At 41.6% G+C, this 17,911-nt stretch overlaps 1 protein-coding gene across 1 annotated transcript; it reads left to right on the forward strand.

The window, feature by feature from the left end:
* Positions 1-958: 958 nt before the first annotated feature.
* On the forward strand, positions 959-15,114 carry sfrp1a (secreted frizzled-related protein 1a). The gene is made up of 3 exons (XM_085787649.1): positions 959-1,765; positions 5,159-5,239; positions 13,468-15,114. Exons 1-3 carry the CDS (start codon positions 1,237-1,239, stop codon positions 13,791-13,793), a joined length of 936 nt encoding a protein of 311 aa, XP_085643775.1. The 5' UTR covers positions 959-1,236; the 3' UTR covers positions 13,794-15,114.
* The last annotated feature ends 2,797 nt before the right edge of the window (positions 15,115-17,911 follow it).

Here is a 17,911-nt window from a genome sequence, read left to right on the forward strand (position 1 = left end):
GTTTGTGTGTCTCTTGTATTGACATTGTTTTGAGCCGCAGAGCTCGGCATCAGATTTTCCATAAAATAAATATCATGTCGCCGTTCAGAAACCCAAGAGTGTAGTTGTGCAAAGCTTCCTGTTGTTCTGAGGGAATTAACAGAACTGTTTCATTCCCTTGTTTTTCCCCTTGTTTCTGCCCTAGTAAAAAAAAAAAAAAATAGACACATCTTGCACCATTTGTGCACCCGTACAAATCTGAGAACAAAACTTTAATAAAGTTTTATTTCCTGTTTTGATGCAAATTATGTTTTCAAACTGTTTTAATGTGTATGTTAAATGCAGCAAAGAGAACGGCTTTGTCCATGACGACTCTGAGGGATTAAAAATCATTTCATGGTGTAAAGAGACAGTTTATTTCTCAGAGAGTTTTTGAGGTTTCTGGAAATAGCTTTATAACAGCTGCGGCCGGGCTTTTCTTAAACAACCTGCTGCCTTTTTAAACCCTTGGTATTTATTTTCAAGAGGAATGTGTGTTTATCCTGTGACTCCAGTGTTTTTAATAGAGCGGTTAATACATCTGAGGCGCAGGCTGGAGCTTTTATTCCTTATAGGGATATTTCTAGTAAATGAATTTAGGATTTCCTCACATTAGAGAAAGAAGCTGTTCCCTGCACCAAGAGGAGGAATTCTTCTAATAGCCTGTTATACAGCATTAAATAAAGTTTACACTTTTATTAGACACAATTTGCATGAGAAGTCATATATTAACCAGAATCCATGTCTTTCCGTCTGTGTTTAGTTCAGTTAGGGGAATACAAGCAGGGGAGTAAAAGGCAGGAGTGTAGGGAGGCTCCCGGAGAGTTTTTACACACTGGGTAATTAAGCGCTTTGACTGACAGCAGAGTGCCAAAAGGCTCAGACGCACTCCGATTGGCCGAAGCGCACTTTACAACCTCTTGGTTTCCAGGCGCAGAGCGAGCAGAGCGCTGTACCTCCCCGAACCCTCACAGGAGACAGACGCACCAGAGGAGCGCGACGGGGAGAGAGACAGAGAGAGCCGGTGGACGTTACCCAAAGAACCCAGACCACTCTGCACGCTTTTACGCACGTCGATCAGCAGAGCGCAGCGTCTTTTTTTGTTGTTTTTCCCCCCAGCAGTATAAGTTTCTTTTCCCCTTGAATTTCTACATGAAGTGAGTCTGCTTGGTTTTCGCCAGCCCCGGTTGCACTCTTCTTGTTGCAAATTTAGAAATAATGAGGTCGACTTATTCTGAATCGTTCTGGAGGATGATCCGGCTCGCGGTGACAGTGGCGCTGCTGGTGTCAGCGTGCGGAGCGTCAGAGTACGAGTACCTGAGCTGGAAGTCGGACGCGTACAACGGCGGGCGCAGCTACGGCAAGCCCCCGCAGTGCGTGGACATCCCGGAGGACCTGCGGCTGTGCCACAACGTGGGCTACAACCAGATGCTGCTGCCCAACCTGCTGGAGCACGAGATCATGGCCGAGGTGAAGCAGCAGGCGAGCAGCTGGGTGCCGCTGGTGCACAAGAACTGCCACCCGGGCACGCAGGTCTTCCTCTGCTCGCTCTTCGCGCCCGTGTGTCTGGAGCGGCCCATCTTCCCGTGCCGCTGGCTGTGCGAGGCCGTGCGCGACGGCTGCACCCCGATCATGGAGGCGTTCGGCTTCCCCTGGCCGGAGATGCTCACCTGTGACAAGTTTCCCCAGGACGACGTGTGCATCGCCATGACGCAGCCCAATTCCACCGAGGCCACCCAACCGACAGGTAATTCTCCCCTCTGGGTTAGTTAGTTTGTTAGCAACCATGTGTTTGTCGCTCAGGAGTCTTGGAGCTGGTTCAACATTCTTTTCGGTTCAGCTCTGTGTGGGGTGCGCAACAAAACCACGGTGTTTTTGGTGGTCAGCACGCAGCGCCTCAGGGACATCTGCGGGTTTGTGTCCTACTCAACAACAACAGCTCGGTGTGGAGGGGTGATCCTCTCTGACTAAGTCCTCAGATGGTTTCAACTTGCTCCCCTCTAGTCAGAAAACTTACTTTTATGCCAGCACTGTGTCCAATTCCATTACTGACTAATATCTTAATATCCCATCATACCATTCACCAAATAACTCAACACTCAGGTCTGAAAACAGTGAAAAATAGAGTTCCCACAATCTGCACCATAACCACTTTTTTTTAATGAAATAGGCCAACATGACTAAAGGGAAGACTTGCTACTTACTTTTCATACTTTACCTAGTTAGATGTACATTTTATTGTCTGACATGTAGCTGTTTCAATGCAATTCCTTAATTCTGCCAGTAAACATGGCTTCAAGGTGATCCCATTCAGTTTTCTGTCCAAACATTTCATCTGTTTCAGAACATAAACTCCCACCAGGTTGATCAAATTCTAAGTCAGCTCCAAACTTTTTAACTCACATGATAACTTGGGCGTCAGATTGGGCGATTACCTTTTTTTCTGTCACTGCCACGAATGAAGTGAATCAGAATTTAGTTTTTAATATTGCGAGCAGTCGACTTTAAACATTCAGCAGAAGTTATCCCCAGTGAGAAACAGCCTCCACTTTTGCCGCTGTGTAAAAGCTGACACCGGTGCAGTTAAATGGGGTTTGAGAATGTTATTTCAGGGGGGAAGGTGTGTTTGCAGATGCAAATCCCAACACAAACAAACCAAATACGACCTTTTGGGGGGGGGGGGAGAAAATCAGCCGTGAAAACCTGGATTTGATCCCATTTTAACAATGTCTAACTAACCCCCCCTCCCCTCTTCATGGTCCTTCAGCAGAATCCCATGCAGTTACATTTTCATTCCGATCCGTGCTCTCCTGTGTACAGCCTGGCTTTAACATGAACGTTGAAGTTGTCTGCTATTGACTTGCAGTGATGTTGTAATATCGAAAAAAAGAAGAAAAAGAAAAGCTCTAACAGATGGTAGTCATTTATTTCAAGGTGTTTGTTGAAGCTGGAGAGACAATGCTGGGAGGAAGTCCAGCAGTGAGAAGCAAATACATGCATCTAATAATCCCCCCCCACCCCCTACCCCCCATCTTTTCTGACCGGCCATCACCGACACGTCTGACACACGATGAAGAATGGGAAGATGAAGATGTGATTTGAAAAACACTCTGTCCAAATAGTCCATAATGCATCTATCACTAATGGCTCCTTTGGTTTTGCAGATTCCCCAAACCTGCTGGGACTGTATGTGTGTGTGTGTGTCTGTGTGTGTGGGTTGTGGGTTGTGGGTTGGTGCGGAGCAGACAGACACCTCATGCAGCATCAGTGGAAGATGTAGCAACATAGTCCAGAAAAGTCGTGATCCAGCGCTAACGTGATGCGCCAAGCTGACAAATACCAGAGAAACCCCCAAAAATGCACTAAAACAACAACAAGGCTGGAGAAGATAAAGCTCAGAGGCCGCGGTAGAATAGTTTTGGTTTTGCTGAGCTCGTGTCCTTCTCAGCTTGCTTAGGTGAGCTGGGAGGTTGGGGGTTGGGGAGTGGGGGGTAGGGACATACAACCACCTCATTCATTTTCACTGTAAAAAAAAAAAAAGGAGGGGGGAGATTTTCCATCATCACCTCATTAACTTACTTCTATTTCATTCTTAAGCTGCAGAGACACCACGGGGAAGACATTGGTGCTTGTGCTGTAAATGGAGGGACTGTGGATCCTCCAGCGATTACACAGCGCTCACTGTATCTGTAGAGGTGGGGGGTGGGCGTGAGTGACTGACATGGTGGTATGGATGGAGGCCCATTTTTTTTTTTTTTTTTCCCCAAAAAAGAGCTCCCTTCTCTAGGGCAGAGGGACCACACAGAGCTCCATTCCCCCCCCCACCACCCCCACCCCCCTGGACGTCACCTGTTATCATTTCTTGTCAGCGTCAGTGATAAATAAAGCCAGGATTTAGACTGAGTCAGGCCTGTTGGAGCCAGAACCGCTAGCAGCTAGCGTAGCCCATGTTTTTCACCTCGCTTGAAAAGTGCTAATATCTGATCTTGAGGCTTCTCCATCTCCCACGCTGCTCTCTGTAATCATCACTAATAGAGGTGAAGTGACACTGCTGAATAGTGATAATTGATTTAATGGAGGAACCAGGTCTCAAATAGGGGAAAAAAAGGGGGTGACTCCGTGACTCTGTAAACAGTGTCTGTTTTCACAAGCTCTTTACACCTGGGTGTTACTTTCACAAGCTTTCGTTAAACACATGTAATGGACAACTGGCGATGGAGGGAAAACTATTTGTTTTTTCCCCCCCTCTCCCTCTCCCTCCACTCCACTCCACTCCGCCGTCCAAGCGCTTGCGACGTCGAAATCCAGCCGGGGTTTTTTTTTTTTTTTTTTGAGTGAAATGCCGCGGGACGCCTCGATCGCATCGCATCGCATCGCGGCGTCCAAGTTTGTTTGGAAAGTAAGCTCAGCTGTTTTGCATGAAGCAATCATTTGCGGTATTAGAAAGAATTGAAAAAATGTGTTGGTGAAATATTTGCAGATATGCCTCTAGACTGAATTACTTCTTGGCAACAACACATTCTGGCTCTTTGTCTTCAGCCCGCTTTTTGTCTTCGAGCTGGATATTATTACCTTTTCTTTTCTTTTTTTGGGAGAATGTCAGAGCATTCTTTTAAAGCCCGGATTGAATATCATTTCCATTTATCCGTCCCGCATTTCTAATACTTAAGTTTTTTTGTGTGTGTGTGTGTGTGTGTGTGTGTGCATGTATACGTTGCTGCTGAGCATGACGGAAAGATCCATTTCGTAAAAAAGTGAGCACGAGTGTTTACTGCAGCTCTTAGCCTGAGCTGGCTATAAAAGCTGAAGACATTCCTCGCTGAGGTCAGGTCACCAGACACTAGAATAGGATCTCTGCATGTGAGGTTCAGTTGGTGTGCAGAGATTTTCAAAATAAATCATTTCAAATGGGCAGGGATCTTCCCTTTCTCTCTCTATCTTTTTTGGTTTAACTCATCTTCAAATGAGAGATGACTGTTTTATTTCCCTCCTGAATCTTTGTTTCTTTTTCTACCGCCTCCCAAATGTGAATAAATCCAACGTAAAAACCGTATCAATGATTTATTGCGGCTTGTATCTCCACTGATTTTCAAACCATGTCCCTTCCTCTTTTCTTCTCCTTCTTCTTTTCTTTCCACAGGTTACTCTCCCATCTGCCCTCCATGTGACAATGAAATGAAAACAGACGCCATGCTGGAGCACATGTGTGCCAGCGAGTTTGGTAAGTGTCTTCCAAACACCCACTGTGCCAACACACACACACACATAGGCACGCACACACACACGCACGAGAACATAAAAGCTGACTGTACGCAGCCCACTCTGATGGGCCTTGACATGCATCACAGCTCTGCACAAAATCAGAAGAGCAGCATGAGATAGCATCAAGCATATCTGCCATCTTTAAGCTTTAAAACAGCCCATGATTCTTTAACCAAGTATGTAAAGCATGGAAAGTATGTTGAAGTTCACCCTGTATCTCGACATGTTTCTCTGTAGTTGGCCATTTGTCAGTGGTGGAATCAAAGATGCTGTCTGTTTTTGATGTAAAAAAAAAAAAAAGTTGCATGTGAGGTTTTTATCTGGGGGTCAGTTGCGCCAGGCCCCTGTCTGGTCTGCTGAAGGATGATGTTCTGTGACTAATGAAGTGGGGTCATTAAAAGGCTTTATGTGGCAGATCCACGCTGTAAAGTAAAGTGGGATGTTTGTTCTGCTGTCTGGGTGGATTGTTGTTACAGAATACCTTCTGCACACAGTTTGGAGGGGTGGTGGGGGGGTAGGACGTCCACATTAAACCTCTTCCGCGACTAAAAGAGGGTTAATGACAAACCACGGTGTTTGTTTTCCTCGAAAAACACACATCTCCCAACATCTATCTGAAGTCTGGATGAAAAACGCTCTGCTTTAGTTGACCTCCACCCCGAATGACGCACTCACATGTACACACACAGAAATAAGGAAACGAGAAATGCTGCTCTTGCTAAATGGACCCATCACCCTCTTTCCTTCCTGATTTTGTTCAGTGGTTTTACCTCCGCACGTATGAAATAATCAATCGAGCCGTCACTTTAAGGCCAGACACTACAGGCAAAAACACAGTTTTTTCATGCACTGTTCAATTTTGAGATTTTGGGCTAGTTTTCTTCCTTAACATGGATTCTTTCAGAAAAATCAAAAGAAATGGTAGAAAATCCACATTAAGGTGGTTATTTTACTTCATTTTGTCTCTTTAGTCAGTAGATTTCTCCTAAATTTACAAAAAGTTAGCAGCTACTGTGACATACTGTACTGTGCCTGTTGTCTGACCCATGTCGTGTCAGGTATCATTGTAAAGCTCTCTCTCTCTCTCCTGAACAATGATGTAGGCTCCAAACATTGCCATTTCCTCCGTATCCACAACCAATCGTAAAAGTATGATTTACATTAACAATCTATGGAATTTTACAGTACAAGTCTTTAAAGGCCTTTTTCTGAAAATGAGTTTTTCCTCAGAATCTGAGCTAGAAATCTCCAGCCACCAAACCTTCCAGTTTCACTCCTGTCTGAAGGGTTTTACAGAGGGGTTGTTGATATATCATTCACAGTCTGATTTATACAACATTTTATTCCTAAAAATAGGGCGACATTTGATTTTTTTTTTAGGGCTTGTGACAGTATTTTCTCATTTACATAGTGATAAAAAGAGATATCCAAAATTCCCTCTGTAAAAACTTCTGACTCTAATATGTCATCAAAATAAAACAAGAATTTTGAAAGGGGCTTTATCCATTGTTCAGATTTCGGTTCTGGAAATGTATGCAAATTAGCGCATATTTCATTAGACATTGCCTCATTTATATATTTAAACATAAAATTTGACAAAACTTGTAATACAAAAAACATTTGTCTTAATGTGAGTGATAAACTTGTGAAGTTTCATGGTGATATTCATTCATTCATATTCATTCCATAAACACAACAGATCCTGAACCCCCCCTCAGCTACAGGCCGCCGCTGTCTGCAGATACAATACATGGCCCAGGTTTTTTTTTTAAAACAAGGCGACGCGAGCTACACATTTATTTCATCAGAGCCTCAGTTCAACCAGAGTGGAAATAACATGGACAATAACAAAAACAGATCTGTCGCTGACGGCAGCGCTTGATTTACTGTAGTTGTGGAAATTTGTGGGAATTCACGCGTTGCACTTACAGAAACTTATCTTAAAAAGGACGTTGTAAGACTGAAGCTCAATTAAAAACACAAACATCAATTGGATTGCAATTATATGAGGACTTCCCGGGATAAATAATGTGTGTGATGTACACAAGATGCGAGATGTGAGGCTTTTCATGTTTTATTCACTCCCCCAAAAAACTTGAATTCCAGGTGCCGCGGCGAGCAAATATAGACTGGATGCACATTGGAAACAGACTTTGTTCCAGTTCTCGGAGAAAAAAAGTTTAAAGTTACATTTGTTTAACGAATTGCCTCGTTGTTTATGCTGCGGTGATGGGACTGGCTTTTTTTTTTTTTGTTCGGCCTGCGTCCCGGTTTGCCAAGAGGAGAGTGGCACATTATTGGCTTGTTTCATCTCGGATGAAGACAGATGTTGTTTTCCCTGCTTGTCATAAGTCTCCCGGCCAACTGACATGTGAGGATACACAGACAGATTTAGTATCAGGCTGAGGATGAGACACTTCGCTGCTTGTGTTGCAGGTTTGAAACCCACAATGGAATGCAACAAGCGGTCGCTGTGATTTCAGCCGGGGTTGATTGCTGCGGGTAAACAACTAATGCCTGGCGAGAGAGATAGCATCACTGGTCGTTTCACCAGCTCGACTAAATACTAGTTTGTACTAGATAAATACTCAGTTTGTTTTTGGCGTGGGGGATAAAACTGCAGCTGTAAAGATATCTCAACAGAAGCCGAAGACAAACGCTGGTTAATTTCTTGGCCTTGGTTTAAAAAAAAAAAAAAAAATCAAAAGCTCTAATCACGACAAGTTTTATCCCCTCCAGCCAAAGATAAGGCCGTCGCCCTGATTGCGTTCTGCTAGTCATGACTTGACTGAAAGTGGACGGCGTAGAGGTAGGGTAGGCAGCGGCATGTTTTAGGCGCCGGTGTTTAAAATCGAAAACGCAGACGAGCCAGAGTGTTTTGCTTGGAGACGGCCTCGTAAAATAGATATGATAGATAGAGACCCCGCGCTTCTCTGCTGCGGAGCACGGAGATGGAAAACCACGAAGAAGGCTTGAGGAATGAATCAGTGGCTCGCACCAAAGTCTTTATTAATCTGTGCGGACCAATCATGTGTAAAATATCCCCCACCCTGGCAGTGAATTAGCATTTTTGTCCACTGAAAACCACACTTACTGGAAGTTGTGAAAGGTCTGTTCTCAGTTAAGGTAGAGATTTGTGTGTGTGTGTGTGTTTTTTTAGAGAGGGGGGGGTTCAAAAAAAGAGAAGTGTTTCGATCTCTTGATTCCAATCAGTGCGTTTGTCATTCCCATGTGGTTTGATCCTGATAAAAGCCGAGGGGGCCGCGGCAGCAGCAGCAGCAGCAGCTTGTGACTCAGTCACAGTTACATGTGTTTTTAAGCTCATTCATCAGAGTTGCAGCAACAACTAACAGCTTCTTAGTGCAGCAGTTGTAGCTCTGCTGCTGCCTGATCTCTTTGAAATCCTGATCATTCTCCCTCTAACACATACATGAGCTAACACACACACACACACACACACACACATGCTTGCAGCACTCAGCTGGTAACAGATTTACAGCTCATCCCACTCAACACTTTGTTCCCACCACAATTTATCTCTGTGCTTAAGGTTTTACGGTACCTCATTGTCCCAAAAAACTGCAGCACCCCTCAATTAAATCTCCCCTCTGCCTCGGCCGGCTCGCTTTGTTGTCGCTGCCAAATGACTCCCTCCCTTTGCTGATGCAGTAAACAACAGGGCAAGGCCCCTGCGCCGGAGAACTGATCACTGCAGATTATTGGATCAGTTGTGTTTCCGTTATTGTAAACCAAGTGCGGGTGCACGCCCTTCTGCTGGGTTTATGACACCCTGGGAGCTGGAAGCCTCTCAACGGGAACTCAGGTCAGCTGTCAGGGATCAGAGCAGAGAGGAGAACCAGGAGGCTGCTGAAAGACGATTTGCCACGTTATGTTACCTTGATGTCCAGACATAGCTACATGTCGTTTTCACTATTTTAAAAGCTCAATCAGGCATCTCAATCATCTACTTATGTCTGTGTCTGCAAAATAAGAGCCTCAAATGAAATAATGGGCTCTAACTGAAGTTAGAATTAGAGTTGTGTTGTCAAATCTTATGATTCTACATGAGTGTCTGTTGTGTAAATATGACGCACTCAATGTGGGAAAGTGGTTGTAAGCTTTAAATCATGGCAGCATCTACTTGCTATTTCAAATAAAGTGATATTCAGAGTTTAATAAGTTTATTTGTATCAGGGACAATGTAGAAAATAACATTAGTCTCAGAATGAGAGAAGATGCTTTGTGCCAAATTTAGCTTACTAGCTAATTAGCAGAAACTACTAGCTAATTAGCAGAAATACAACCCGAGCCCTTCCAGTTCTATCTTGAGATGAACCATGTACTGTACACGCAAACAGTGTTTTCATTGAGTTGTTGAAAAAGATGGTTAAGAAAGGCAAAGGAATTATAAATACTAATTTGTTTTTCTAACTTCCCTCTAATTCCTTGCTAAATACAGTAAACAGCTCTCTCCTCAGTTCCCGTACAACTCAAACAAATCACTTTTTTTTGGGTTGAATTCCTCAAAACTCGTGACCACAATGCAGCCAAAGCTGAGGGAGGGTCACAAGTACACACTAGTAGCTGATATTGTCATTTGGAGGGTTCACACGAGCCAAAAAGGTTGGGAAGAATTGGCTCTAATCTTGTTAGCGGATCATGTGTTTTGTATGTAGAATCAAACTTTGTTAAGTAGCAGCAGTCAGATAAATATAGCAAAGTACAAAAGGACTGGTGGGGTGTGGAGTTAAACAGAAACACTCAAGTGCCAGGAAGTGCTACTGAAGTTTTGCCCTCGGCCACTGTGCTTCAATTTGAATTATTTTTCATAATGCTAGTTTTGGCAGTTTTTGTAATTAAGCCAGTAGTTTCACAGTCTTTAATAGTAGTTTAGCTTCCAACAAGTTACTATCCCCCTTTTTTTTGGCCATTTGTCTTTAGTTAACAAGTTAAACTTGCTACTCTACAGTTAAACCTTTGAGCAGATCCAACCACTGTGAAGGCAGTGTAACCAGCCACCACCACCACACTTCACTAAAGTGTAGTGTAAAAGCCAAGGCTGGTCACTGCTCAGTGGTTATTATGGATAAATGCAGTGAAATGCAGTATAACATATTTATATATGATCTGTGAATATTTAGTGACTCAGCTAAACTCAGTTGAGCGACATTGGCATTTCACTTTTTGCATGATAGATAGAGAGAGAAAGAGAGTTATTTATTCAGTGAAGCCAGTTGAGAACAAGCTCTCTTTTTCATTGATACCCTAATTACAAAATAAAAAAACACCTTAACCTTTAATCAATTTTCATCAGATTTTTAATGAACAACTTAAGCTTTTGTGTAGTTCATCTTATTTCAGTGCGGAATAGTATGTGGTAGCTTGCAATGCTCTGGTTTCAGAATAGCTTTCTCAACACTAGATCTCGTAGAGCTTTGTCAGTGAATACTGATTGAGAGTTATTCTACTTCAGTTATTGTTTCATCTGTATTAGTAATGGTTCAAAAATGTTTTCAGCTGTCAGTTTTAAATAAATCTGAATCAGCCATTCGATTTCTTCACACTAATCTTCAAAAATTCAAGTAAATTTCCAACCATCTCATACAGCCTTGTTTTACTTTCACTCTTCAGATATTGTTTCATCTTGTCAAGATTGCTTCAGCACTTTCTTCACTTAATTCAGCATTGTTTCAACAATTTATTCAACTCATCCAGCTTCCAGCTTATTTTCTCTACATTGTCATATCATGCAGCTTCAGTGTGAGTCTCCTGGCAGGTTCAGTCCCAATTGTTTTATCATCTGAGCTCAGTAGCTTTGACCTAGTGGCACAGCAGATGCAGTTTCACAGTCGACGGTGAGAGGGTCGTGTATGTATCCAAGTCTGATTGGAGAAGCTATAGCAGCAGCACCGTGGACCACCTACAGCACAGATTTACATCCCGCTGTTTAAACACCTCACTGCTCCTTTGAACGTTATAATTATGCGTGGATACTTTTGAAATCTTACAGGGGAGGAGAAGGAGGAGGAAAAACATGTGCAGGGACAGTTTTGCCAGCCGTGAGCAAAGAGAGAGAGAAAAAAAAGAAAGTGTTATCAATGACACCGTTGAATTATTTGATGTTAACTTCTTACTGTACGACGTTGCTGAGGAGATTAAAGCCTCAAAAAACACGAGGTGCAAAGAAAGTTCATGGCGTCAAAGGATTATCAAGGATGGAGGAATTATCAAGATGAAGTCCTTTCAGGGGTGGGCCAGACCTTCTCTTTTATGACTCACTAATTATGAATGCTGCCCATTTTGATTTCACTGAACACTAAGCCTCCTCACAGAGACCATTCGAGGGACTAGAGACAGAGGATAAAAGTCTTAATCCCTACCATGTGCACTCTTAATACTGGGAAAAACAGGGCGGCTCTTTTTTAACACTTTAATTAGCAATGGGAGATGCGAGCGCAAAAGGAAGAGATGAAACGTTTGGAAGTTTCTTAAAGTGCCAATTTGGGTTTTTACGTCAAGCACAATTGAGAAAAGTGAGTCGAGAGGGACTTTGTGTCTAAAACTGTGGAGAAAATTAGACGGAGGTTGTAGTTTTATCAGTCCAGATCTTTGCTGGAGTGTGAAAAGGATTCATGCTCAATCAGGCTGTTCCCCGCACTGTAGGTCACAAGACTTTGTCTTCGACGTGACTCAGTGGTTTGTCCCAACACCGGCTATGTCAATTAGATTGGACATGGCATGCTCCACTTTTTCTTTTCTTTTTTCTGACGCCGCTGTGTCACAAGGTCGTCCGTGCCACACACATATCACTATATGTCAGTGGAAGAGGCGAGGACGTAATGGGTAGAGGCATATGGAGATTTGGACCACCAAAGTCTGACTCGTGCTCCGTTTCAGAAGGGGAACTGGCGGAAACAGAGTGATTAGAAGGTTAAATAGAGTTTAGTGAAAGATCAGGGGTATTATGGTCAATCTGAAAACCAGATTGGGGAGGAGGAGGGGGTGAAACCCAAGAAAGTGGGCACACAAATGCATTGTTACGTGGTGCTAATTACAATTTATCTTCCTAGGAGATAGATTGTGTTGGGGGGGAAGGTAGAGAACTTGAGTGGCTTTGTGTGAAACTTGGTTTTTGGTTTTGGTTTGATGGCACACATGGCTCTTGGATTTAGAATCAGACAATCTCTGAAACAGATATGACCTTATGTAAGATGTTGGCCCTGCGTGACGTTATTGGGTTTCTGATGCATGAACGGGATTTGTAACAACTGGACGCATATTAAAAAAGTTTTTAGTTGTCATACAAAACCATAAACAGACTGCACTGTATTATTTTAAAAAATCACAAAGATCTAACAAAGGAAAGTTTATCCACATGAGGTGTTGAGCTAGATAAACTGTCCAGGCCAACGGGCCAGGAGCCATGAGCTGATATCAACTCATGGCCATGATACTGGTATTATATAAATTTCTGATTGTTCATGTCAGCCAGTAAGTATGACGAAACTGCTGTGTCCACAAGGTTCAATCACTTTCAGACGATTCTGTAGTCAAATCTGCCCATAAGACTATAATGTGTATATGACTATACAGTATATTATACTTTTCATTTACCTTAAGAAACTATGCTGAAGTTGTAACTTGTATGGTACCACCTGGCTGCATCACTTATCTTTTATGTTATTGATTTCATTTTACTTGTACCATTTGATAATTAACAAAATACTAAAATTCAGCACTAGTGTAAATGATCAGTTTAGGCTTCTTTTGATATAGTTTTTTTTATGATATTGGCTAAATATGGAGAATTACTTTGATGTGGCTGTATGGTTCTTTATGGTTTTGTATGAAAACAATTTTCTGTAAGGTTTGGGAAAATTAAATCACAATAATCACAAATCTTTGATGTTTGAATTTCAGAGAATATAATATTGATATACTCGCTAGTTGTAATAAACAAGCACACACAGCAGGGCATTAGGTAATTTAATTTATTAAAATAGGTAGCTGCAGCACAGTGAAAGTCCTTTAAGGCAAATGATCTATCCCAGAAAGAGGGTTAGGGTTAGGAACACCTTCTCCAATATCAATCTCAAGAGGCAACACTGAATTTAGACCAAACATTTTTTACAGGAAGTCACCTTTAAACATGACGTTTTTTTTTGTTTTTTTTTTCTCCTCAAACAGCTTTCAAGGCCAAGATCAAAGAGGTGAAGCGGGAAAACATGGACCGCAAGGTAATCCTGCAGAAGAGGAAGAAGATGTTGAAAGCGGGGAACCTGAAGAAGAAGGACTTGAAGAAGTTGGTATTGTATTTGAAGAACGGCGCCGATTGCCCCTGCCAACAGCTGGACAACCTGGCGAACCAGTATCTAATCATGGGCCGCAAGGTGGATAAGCAGTACCTCCTCACAGGCATCCACAAGTGGGACAAGTCCAGTAAAGAGTTCAAAAAGGCCATCAAGAAACTCAAGACCTACAAATGTCCCGCCTTCGAGAACGTCTTCAAATAATATGACCTTGGCTCCGTCCTCGGTCGCATCTCATCCATACATTATGAACTTGCATTAAGCATTAAAATCCCAAACTTTGCTTTCTATTGTCCTGTTTATACTATATCTATATATCTTTGTATATTTTACAGATATACTTTGACATGTTCAATATCAAGATTTAGTCAAATGTGGTGAGTGATGACACCGCAGATAATTAAAGGGTGGGGTTTCACATTGTAGTAACAGCCCTTTCTCACTGAAATCATTTCTACGGTATAGATACTCTCTTACACTCTTTCATCCTGCATCTCAGTGGATATTGCTGAACAGAATAGTTGGACATTTTTCTTGCCAAGAGTTAGATGAGAGAAGACTTCTAGTATACCACCCTCATTCCCGCACAGAAAGTATGAAGCTAGAGCTGGCAGATATTAGCATGTGTTAGCCTTACGACTGGAAGCAGGAAGCAAGCTAGCATGAAAACACAAATTGTTGTTTTTACATTTTGTTTTTTGTACATATTAAATAACTGAAATATAACTTGGTATTAAGTGAGATGTAGATGTGCTGATAGATTTGATTTGATTTTCTGTTTCTTCCTGATTTCAGTCTTGCTAACATAGGCTAAGACATCTGCTGCCACTTGCTACAAGTCTAGCATAGAAGAATCCAAGTAATATTTGTTCTTAACAGGAAAAATGTTCAACTGTTCCTTCGAATCTCTCTAATTTTGATCATGTAATGAATCATAAAACAAGTGATTAGTCTAGACATTTGGCAGTCGTGGTGACATTTGAGCTTTAAAAGCGGCGCTGTACAGAGCAGCTCAGATAAAGTTCCTGTTGAATAACTTATTGACGGACGTGTGCGAGTGCTGCCGTTAGCTGATTGTTTTGTCAAACTAAAGACTGCACTACCTTCAATTTTGATGATTTCCTTTACATTTCATTGTTTTGTTTTTGTTTTTTTGTTTTTTTTAATTATGTTTTTTTGTTTTGTTTTGTTTTTTTTGTTACTTGAAAAAATCTTAAGAGAATCATAACCACCGATCTGCATCACCAAATTTTGTGTAGACCTGCGTGGCAGATACCACTCTGGTGTTTTCTCTGCATTCTGTCTTACTGCAGTAATCAGTGTTCATCGGTAATGGAAAACACCATGTAGTCATCCATCTTTAAATGTTCAAAAGTTATCAAAGTGCAAATATTGCCAATTGTGTTCTGGTTTGTTTTGCTGGTCCGTTTTAGCACTATTTTGTTGCAAATCTGAATGTGAGCAGTGCATTCCTGCCTATAACATGTACATACAAATTTTACATAAATATAGAAAAACTGTGTCTTATATTATTTCATTCATTCCTGATTTGTCACCATTATTATTTTTTTACTGTCAGTATTTTTGACACAGTGATCTGTGTCACTACACATGACATCAGCAACTAGGAGCTGACACAGCAAATGTTTGCACATGTGAAAGGGACTGAATATTATGACAAAATGCCGACCTCAACATCTATGCCACAGTCTTATTAGTTCCACCACAGTCACATAATGCACCAAAGATATCTGACTATTTCAAAAGTATAAACCTGTATTTTAATTTGCACAATTGATGACAGTGATTCTCTCAGCTCCACGCTCTTATTTGGTCTGTCCAAACAGAAATGACTTAGATGGATGGATCCAAAGGCGCTTGAGCCCACTTTTGAATTCAGGAATATGTATTTATTTGCACATCAAGCAGGGAAGTAATTGGATCACTACAATGCATGTTGGGAATTTAGCAGCGCTGTGCATGTAGGTTCATAGAGCTGCTGGCACAGAAGTAGAGACAAAACTACCTAATTACATGCAGTAGAAGGGTTAATGACATATTCCTTTCTTTTGATACACACACCAATACAGCATACTAAAAACCAAAATGGTAAGGAATACATTAACTTTTTCACTCATATTGTCCTGACATATAGCAAACAATCTCTGTGATTGTTTCATTCATCTCAGCATCTACAGCTTCATGCAAAAGTTTGGGCACCCCTGGTCAAAATGTCTGTTAATATGAACAGTTCAGCAAGTGAAAGATGAAATAATTTCCAAAATACATAAAGTTACAGATGACACATTCCCTTTACATTATAAACAATATGATTTTTTATATATTCATCTTTCACATTTTCAAAGTGACAGAAAAGGAAAATGGCCCCCAGCAAAGGTTTGGCCACCCTGCATAGTTAGTACCTACAGTAGTACCGCCCCCCCACAGCATGTAAATATCTTGTCTGATACCTTGATCAAAGTTATCCAAGAGCTCAAGTCTCCTTGGTTTCCCATTCTATTGCAGGCTGCTGCTTTGTTTGTTGTTTTCCCTTTTCACTCTAACATTGTAGAAAACGAAAGTACTACATTGATGTTGCTTAAAATATTGCAAAAGAGTGTTTTGTGTTTAACTTTATGCTTTTTGAAGATCATTTCATCTTCCACTTAACAGAACATTAACAGATATTTTGACCAGTGCCCAAACTTTTGCGTACCTGCATTGTACAATGGTTTTACTACATCTAATCACAATCATATCATTCAAGAGACATGTGCAGGCCAGGGCATATCACTGAGGCCTGACTGAAGAGATGAATTAATGATAAATACATGAAATACTAACACTATCACCATGGGTTTCTAATATGCGTTGCATTAAGGAAAATAAAGCTTTGAAATCATCTGCAGGGAGTAACGATAATGGTTTATTTTATCTGTGTATATGAGCCATTAACTGTTTTATATTATCTCTCCCACATTTGGCATCTTAAACTTGCCTTTCCAGGAAAATGCATCCATCTTTCATTTCCCTCACCATCATTTACGCCGTGTCACGTGACGTGCGGCGCTCTTAAAACAAAGTGGAACATGAACTGCGCTATCAGCCATCGCACTGCTTTGACAGTCATGTCAAACAGAAAGCACTTTTTTTCCTCGCTCTGCCAAACTAACATCTTCATGCTCTTTGAAAAGATAAAGCATCGCGCTGCCAGATCTCCCCACCGAAGGACCTCTCCCGCACGCATGTTTTCATTTCCCACCATCTGTCTGATGATGCTGGATTCTTGTCTGGGTGTCTTCTGATTCAGGTTCATTGTGGTTTCACAGGCTGTTGGTGTCTTGGTATGTGGTGTGCAAATGCTAATCCTGAGATATACATCATTAACAGCTCATGCTGATAATGAACCCTAATGCTTTCTTAACCAAAGGGCAGCGCTGCCTAATCAACTGTCAAATTTAACAGATTTGTTTTCAAAAACTCTGGGCTGATGGATTTGGTTCCTGGCTTGAACTCTCCCATATTGTTCCATTTGATTCATGAACAATAACACACAAGTGTGCACAGAGTCCAAAGCACTGACAGAGGCAGCGGCCTTATTCAACAACTTGTTTTTTCCCCGCATAAAAGACATAGATCAGAGAAACTTGATGATAAATGTTTTAATGTAAATACATTTATGAGCTGAAATCCATCATGTCACTACAACATGTGTAAACAACAAAACATGAAACCATTCTGTCAATAAAAAGGCTTGTTAAAAACCAGGAAGTATCAAACGGACCAAAGTCTTGCCCATCTGGTTTCAGTAATGGCTTTGGTATTGGAAAATATATCTCAGATGTGGACTTTGCTTTCTAATCATTACTTCAGCTGCCTTCAAAAGAGCCCCAGAAAACCTGGGGCCAAGATCCAGCTTTGTCCTATTAAGAGATGATCTGCAAAAAACATCCTGTTGGATTCCTCGTCTCGCAGAAAACCTCAAATTGACAAAGTTGATGAAGTACTATTTTGATTGGTTCCACGTCAGAGGCAAGGAAAGTATTCAATTATCTCTCCAACATTAATACCACACACTTGAGTTCAGTCTGTTTAAGACGCTACTAAGAGGATCGAGTTCTCAACTGTACAGTATGTGCACCACTACCTGCAGGAATGTGCTTTTCTTCACCCGAAGATCTTTGGCCTGTGGAAAACGTACACCTCCTTTAACAGGTTTAGAAATAAAAAATACAATTGATGGTTTATCTACAGACAACAAACCACTTGTTCAAAACCACTGACCAACAAAACAACTTGTGTTCACATCATTAAGACTGTTG

This window comes from Trachurus japonicus, chromosome 9 (genome assembly GCF_045865225.1).
Source record: "Trachurus japonicus isolate A0001 chromosome 9, Traja_1.0".
NCBI classification, from domain to species: Eukaryota; Metazoa; Chordata; class Actinopteri; order Carangiformes; family Carangidae; genus Trachurus; species Trachurus japonicus.